Source organism: Nelumbo lutea, chromosome 3 (assembly GCF_056320005.1).
Source record: "Nelumbo lutea isolate HS-2025 chromosome 3, American lotus-T2T, whole genome shotgun sequence".
NCBI classification, from domain to species: domain Eukaryota; kingdom Viridiplantae; phylum Streptophyta; class Magnoliopsida; order Proteales; family Nelumbonaceae; genus Nelumbo; species Nelumbo lutea.
Window position 1 is genome coordinate 101,036,593 of NC_142686.1, and position 7,757 is coordinate 101,044,349.

A 7,757-nucleotide genomic window follows, 5' to 3' on the forward strand; every position below is an offset into this window, starting at 1 on the left:
CTAATATTACATTGATGGTGAAATTACAGAAATACCCATATTCATATTTTTTTAATTGTTTTTCATTGTTCCATTCAAATGCTTTTATTCTTGTTGAAATGAAGTATAGAGATGGTTTCATATGCAAAAGAATGAGTTAGATAAAAGTTCACTGAGTAAAAGAGAATCTAAACATGGGCGTTTTTGTAATTTTCCCTCATTGTAATAGAGTTGGACTTAAATTAATGTATATTTCTAAAAGTGCTATTATACTTTCATAAAAGTGCTTTCATAAAAGTGCTTTTGTAAAAGTACTCCCATAAAAGTACTTTCATAAAAGTACTTCCGTAAAAGTGCTTTTATAAAAGTGCTTCCGTAAAAGTATTTCCATGAAAGTGATTTTGTAAAAGTACTTCCGTAAAACTGTTTTTATAAAAGTACTTCCATAAAAGTGCTTTTATAAAAGTACCTTCGTAAAAGTGCTTTCGTAAAACTACTTTCGTGAAAGTGCTTTCATGTAAAATTACTTTTATAAAAGTGATTTCGTAAAAGTACTTTTATAAAAGTGATTTCATAAAAGTACTTTTATAAAAGTGATTTCGTAAAAATACTTTTATAAAAGTGATTTTGTAAAAGTACTTTTATAAAAGTGATTTCATAAAAGTTCTTTTATAAAAGTGATTTCATAAAAGTACTTTTATAAAAGTGATTTTTAAAAGTACTTTTTGTAAAAGTGCTTTCGCAAAAGTAAATATCTATGGCAACAGTTTTATAGATAGAGTTTCCTCAAAGAATGAAATGAGCAAGATGGGACATGATTATTTTTTGTGCTGCAGCTTGTAGGCTAGTCAATTATTGTGCTATGGGGCTGATTTTTCATTCTAAATTGAATGTGGCCCTTGGCAAGAATTTTGTGACCAAACACTCTAATGTTAATCATTCTTGCCCATTCTTGCCTAAAATGAGCAAGAATTAAGAGAATAAGCCCAGAGATGTGAACCAAACATGGCCTCAATGTTCTTCCTATTTGTGTCAAACACTAGAAAAAATGCTCCTTCAAAGAAACAAATCCACATCATTGAGAGAACTTGGACACTAATATTAAATGTGGTCTTGGGCTTAACTATTTAAAGAAAAAAAAACGTGGGCTTGGGCTTGGTTTTGAGGTAATGTGTAAAAATAAAAAAAGCAATTCCTTTTCTCCTTTGGGATAAGTTACCTTACATCCTCCTAGTCATTTGTTAGAGCTATCATTTGCTTCCATGTGTCTTATATAAATTGAGGGTTCTACCACTACTTACATGCTATATCCCAACTTTCAGTGCTTAATTTTTCTTCTAAACTTGCTCTTCATTGTCTTGTACTTTTTGATTTGGCTTAGACTGCTAAGAATGGACACTCCATGCGTCTCTTCTTTGGCTAATCTTCTCATTTAGTGGTTTATTGTTGCTTGAGCCTCATCCTCAGTGCCCTTATCTCATTCAGAACCTTCTTTGGCCACTCTAGTATCCTTATCAACCGCATTGCTAGGTCGCACAAGGCTCTTGTTTGCCCATGCCATGTACAAGTGAGTTAACTATCTAAGAAGCAACATTTGTAAGAATATTGTAACTCACTTGTATAACAGAATGTTCCTATACTTGTAACTCACAAACTCACAATGCCGTTGTTTGTTCATCCATTATGCTAGAAGGCCCTTGCATTTCACTTGTATAACTTAACTGAGGAAATTAAGTAAAAGGTTGTTTGATTGGCATTGGGGAAGCTTCAAAATAAATGAAAGAAATTTGTTTATACAATATGCTTTAATCTACTTAAGAAGCAACATTTATTGATAAGTTATTGGTTTATGCATGAGTGGTGCCCATCTTAATATTTTGCGTAGATAAATGTGAAAGTGGGACCCATAAGTAATATTTGTATGTGTTACTGAATCCCGCAAATAACACTTAACATGTATGTAAGAGGGACTGGCAAGTGTATTTGTCAAACTATCTTTTGGTCTTTCTAGCTTTTGAAAAGATCTTTAAAAAATTGCAACCAAACGGTCTTTGGTCTTTGAAGATCTACTTGTGAAAACTCATCAATCTTTTGAAGTTTTGAGCTTTTGGAAGATCTTCCTAAAAATACTTGTCAAATGCCTCCTAAATTATGTACTTGTCTTGAGAACGTATGGAAAGATTGTTTGTTTCATGCTCGATCGGATTGGAAGGAGTACAAATACAAGTATATATATGTACAGTGCAAAGTTTTGTATTTTGTATTTCTAACCCTAAACCTATATTTATACTGTACATATTACATATATATTTGTATTTGTAGTACTCTTTCCAAACTGATTCTAACACTTGGAACAATATAAATGTTAATTAATAACCTTAAATTATATGTTTAAGTAGAACAAGCTTTGAAAGTCTGTTATAGTCTTATAAACAAGTAATAAGTTGATTGCTTAGTGCTCATAGAGGGATTGCTTAGTAAAACACACCACTGAAAATTTTCGTTTTGGCCCCGGTTCGAAGGAGCTTCAAAGATCAAATTAAACATACCCTACCTAATTTGGAGGGACTAAGTTGATTTGTCTATTAAGGCTTACATGCATAGTCTCTCCGCACAGTGCAACGCTGAAACTCCAAGGTTTTGTTGTATATAGGGAAAACTATGGTCCAGTCAATAAATTCTATAGGAAACGTGATAGGATACTGCTAACAGACAAAAACTTTTGGATTACATAAACCAAAATTAAAGAAATTAATACAACAACCTCATTGGCATGAGCAATATCCACTGTCTCCTTCTGGGGTGTTCTCATTTCTGTTCTATTTAGGGAGAGAAGATGGAAGTTCTTTGTTACAAAACTTTTTACTTCAAATAGATGCCCAAATTTTGTAGAACGATATCTATCTATCTATCTATTTAACTACGAGATCGGCTTCAGTCAGGTCAAAGCCCATTGGTATACTGTTCGAACAGCCATGATAGCCTTGCATTGGGAATATCACCCCATGAAATAAAGAATAAAAGTATGGAGATGTTACCAATGCAAGGCTATGATGGCTGTTCGAATGGGCTTTGAATTGACTGAATCCGGTTTCTCTATTTACATATCTTCACCTGGGTCCTGACAGAACTGAAGGCATGTAAGACCTAGTTACTTCTGCTGCTGCTACTGGTAGAGCTGATGAGAAGCTATAGTCTAAGTTTGGTTCGACATCCATCACGCCTTCTAAGACCTTCACCACCACAGACATGGATGGCCGTCTGGTAAAATCAATTTGTAAACACCATACTGCAAGTCTCATCATTTCCACAACTTCCTCTCCATGCAACTGCATATCCTCACTGTGTTTGTCAATCATATCAGCTAGTTTCCCCTCCTCTGCCTTCCTTTTGAACTGACCAATTAAATGTATACATTCCTTTGGTTGAGAATGATCCAAATTTTTTCGTCCACAAAAAATCTCCATGACAACAACCCCAAAGCTATACACATCTACTTTTTCTGTGATCATTGAACTCAACCATTCAGGAGCCAGATACCCAGGAGTCCCTCTCATTGTCGTCACAACTTGGCTCTGATTCCTATCAATAAGCTTAGACAACCCGAAATCAGAAACCTTGGCATTGAAGTTCTCATCCAAGAGGATATTTTGAGGTTTAATATCCAAATGGATTATTCTCTGTCGGCATTCTTCATGGAGATAGGCTAGTCCCTTGGCTATGTCGAAGATAATATTCAATCTGGTTTGCCAACCAAGGGAAAACTCCTGTTTTTGGTTGAAGATCCATTTGTCCAAAGATCCATTGCACATGTACTCATAAACCAAAAGCCTGTGTGATTTCTCAGAACAGTATCCTATTAATCTCACTAAATTCACATGGTGAATGCTGCCAATCGTCTCAACCTCTGCTAAGAATGATTTCTTCACTTCGCCTAGACCTTCTAAGCACTTCACAGCAACTTTGGTGCCATCGCCCAGAGTCCCTTCATAAACTGATCCAAATCCTCCTTCCCCAACCTTCCTTGAAAAATTTTCAGTCATGTCTTTCAATTCCTCGTAGGAAAATCTCATGGGCATTCCTGGCACATGATGCAAATCATCCTCCTCACCTTCATCAGCATCTCTTTTGTTCCTATATAGAATAACCCAGATGCTAAAACCCAGTAAAACCAAAAAGAAAGCTCCAAGACTGGATCCCAAAGTGATTGCTATCTGGCTTCTTTTCTTTTTTGATGAGGATTTCTGCACCTTAATGAATGCAAATGCACTATAATTAGTGATTTGCTTATTGTTGGCCATGAGGGAGAAGAGCTGGGCTGGTAAAGAGCAATTCCCTATTGAAGCATTTTCATAATACTGAAAGAAAGCAGCTTTGCAGGAACAGTTCTTCAAACAAGACTGTTTGCAACTATCCATACTTGTATCTGTAATATCTGGACAGTAAGCAGCATTAGTGAAGTAAGTAACGTCGTTGAGCTTTAGAAAAATGTGAGATTGAGAAGATGGCAGGCAAGATAAAGGAGTAATTTCAGAACACCCCTTGTTTGGTTGCATCTCTTCTAATGGTGTAAAATAGCTTGCTTCTCCATCAGTTCCTTTGGGACAACTACACTGTCCATATGAGCAAAGACCATAATTCCCACAGATCGTGGGATAACCACAGATTCCTAAATCCATTTTGTCCGTCAGCACATCCTTCACCGGCTGCCAACCATCTAACCAATCCCAAGCACTCAAAAAACCATCTGGAGTGAACCGCAGGAGCGATGCTGGAGGAGAAACACGCGTTTCATTTTTCTCGCTTGAGTACATGGTAATACCTCCTTTCGAGAATATCACATAGCTCAGTTTTCCAGGGAGCGAGTGTTGGAAATAAACCTGCGGAGGATCCGACTCGACGAAAGCAAATATACCTTCACTAGTAACAGAAATTGAAAACAAACCTCGACTCCAATTCGTCCAAGAGACACTAGTCGTGAGTCTCTGCCCGGCCACCATCTTCTGCCCAGGGACCAAGGTGTCTGTTGGGTGATCAAAAGACTGCCAGATGGTTCGGTTGGTTTTGTCGAAGAGCACCAGATTTCCTATCTCGGTCATCTTCAATCCAACGACGGGCTTTCCAGCTGTGTTAGTTGACCAAACCAAACTATCATCGAAGTCTCGCAAGATCAAATCTCCATCTGCAGTGAGGTTCAACGTTGCATTTGCTCCAACGGGCTTATCCCGGTTGGCAGACCAGACTGGTTCACTCTCCTCCAGTATAGCCATGCCGGTAACATTGTCGATTGGGACAACCAAGACAGCGAAGAGGAACGAAGTGCAATTACCATTGCAATAGAAGCCACAGGCGAAACGAGGATTCTGATCAATTCCTGTGATGAGAATGGGACTCACCAATACCTTGTACCCACTGTCGTATACCACAGAATGGGCATTAGAGGGGATGTTGGTCCAGGAACTGTTGAGATTGGCCGTTGAATTATCTAAAGCTTGCCCGTTGATCAAATAGCAAGAAGAGAATAGAAGAAAGAGAAGACAACCCAAGATCTTGCTAATATCCATTGTCAATGCTGATAAGCAGATTAAAGTGCTTCCAAATCGAAAGAAAAAAGTATCTCAAGTAACGCCAAAATAAATGAGAGTGGAAGCGGAAAACAGAGATGTATGTAGAAGGTTTAATCAAGTTTGAAATTGTTACAGGCTATGAAGCCTGGTAAAGCGTTGAATATTTGATGTAACTTGTATGAAATCAACCAGCCATTAATTTTTTCAAGTGCTGCCATACATAATATTAATTTTATATATGGCCCCTTGTGCCTCATGTGTCTAAAGTCAACTAGATAATTCAAATTCCAAATGCCCATCCTGGTATTAGAGAAAATGAAAGCAAAACTACTAAAAATCAAGCTGTTGGTTTTGGTTATTCCTTGGCTTAATTTACATAAATAATTATAATTAGGGAAAATTCCTGATTAGTACCCCATATTGTGGGCTAGTTTAGTGTCACTTTGGTCCTCGAATTTTAAAACGCAACAATTCAGTACTCAAACTTTTAAAATGTGTCATTTTGGCACCTAATTGTTAACCAGTTGTTAAGTGGCATTTGAAAAGACACAAATACTCTTCAAGTGTCACCTAATTTTCTTTATCAATCATCCAAACATTGACAAAAAATTAACAGTAGATTCCAAATCCTTGCCTCCTCTATTCAAGAAAGTTTGGGTCACTAGAATGCCCATTAAGATGTGGCCCAAACTTTCTAGAATAGAAAAGACAGGGGTTTGGGACTATTCATTTTTTGTAAATGTTTGGGTGGTTGATAAAGAAAATTATATAATACTTGAAGGGCATTTGTGTCTTTTCAAATGCCACTTAACGGCTGGTTAATGGTTAGATACCAAATTGGCACATTTTAAAAATTCGGGTACTGAATTGTCACATTTTAAAGTTCAGGGACCAAAATGGCACTAGTCCCAAAGTACATGGTACTAATTGGGAATTTTCCCTTACAAAGGTGGCAATTTAATATAAATCGATTTCATTACTCAAGACTTAGCGAGGAAGAAAGTTTTCATATATAATAATGATACATTTAACTTATATGTACAGACTACAAGTCAATTCCTCCCCCCATAATCATTGATAGAGCTAGAAACTCATTTATGGAATTTGCTTTGAGTTTTGATAGTAATTCAATGAATGATCCTAGTAAACAATTTATCCTAGTGAAGTGGATAAATCCAAAACTTGATGAAATCAAAACAAGTTTTGATGCTACTTGCATTAACAACCGATGCACCATTGCTTGTGTGGCCAGAAGCCACCTTGGCCAGATTTTGGACTTCAAAGCCTATGAAATAGGAATTATGACTATTAATCTTTCTGAAGCTTGGGCTGCTTGGGAAGCTCACAATCTCACTCTCAATTTCAACAAAAAATCCATCAAAGGTTGAAAAGCTAAGTGGACTTCTCCCATGAGACTTAGAAGGATCATCAAAGGTTGCAAGTCTTTGGTTAAGAGGAAGGATGTTTTCATCGAGTATGGTCACACCTATCAGGAAGGTAATCTGGTTGCTGATTGGCTTGCTAACTGTGTTCATTCCAATCATATTTCATATCCTTCGTTGCCCTATTCCTTAAAGGTTATATCTTGTGCTAACATTTGGGGAAGAGCTACCCCCGTTATGTGTAGCTCCTCTTTTCTTGGTTTTATAAAAAAAATAATCTAGTCATGACATAAGGAAATTAATAAATGATAAAGAAAAGTTCCCCTTAACCTCCGGTGCGGAGTTTGGAGTTTCTTATCAGAGTTGGCAGATCCTTGATTGTTGATTCTCGTTGCTAATCAGAGCATATAGCCATCGAATAATTTGAAGGCCGACCACTAAAATTGAGCAAGATAGGCAACCCATGAACTAGTTGGTGTCCATTGTATAATTAAACCTAACAAAAGGTTCAAAGGGAGTCTGGATCTACTCTTCATAGAGCGCGCCTCGCACTGACCTCACAACATGTCCTGGCCGCACATCGAAAACATCATCGAGAACATCTTCTGTACTTATATTTATTATTCATTGAGAGATGTTCCCAATACAAGGTGGAATGTGGCTAGGAGGTCGGTGTGAGGCACACTCTATGAGAAGTAGATCCCAAGGAAAGACAAAATGAAGCAAATGCATATATCTATCTATCTATCTTTCTATATATATATATATATATATATTTGTGTGGGATTGGCTAAGATTGAAGTGGGGCTGAGGCCTGATCTAAAAATTT

At 37.0% G+C, this 7,757-nt stretch overlaps 1 protein-coding gene across 1 annotated transcript; it reads right to left on the reverse strand.

Annotated features, from left to right (window-relative positions):
* Positions 1–2,635: 2,635 nt before the first annotated feature.
* LOC148867186 (G-type lectin S-receptor-like serine/threonine-protein kinase SD2-5) lies at positions 2,636–5,543 on the reverse strand. Its single transcript, XM_088976469.1, has one exon. The coding sequence runs from the start codon at positions 5,541–5,543 to the stop codon at positions 3,090–3,092; it is 2,454 nt and encodes an 817-aa protein (XP_088832595.1). The 3' UTR covers positions 2,636–3,089.
* Between the last annotated feature and the right edge of the window lie 2,214 nt (positions 5,544–7,757).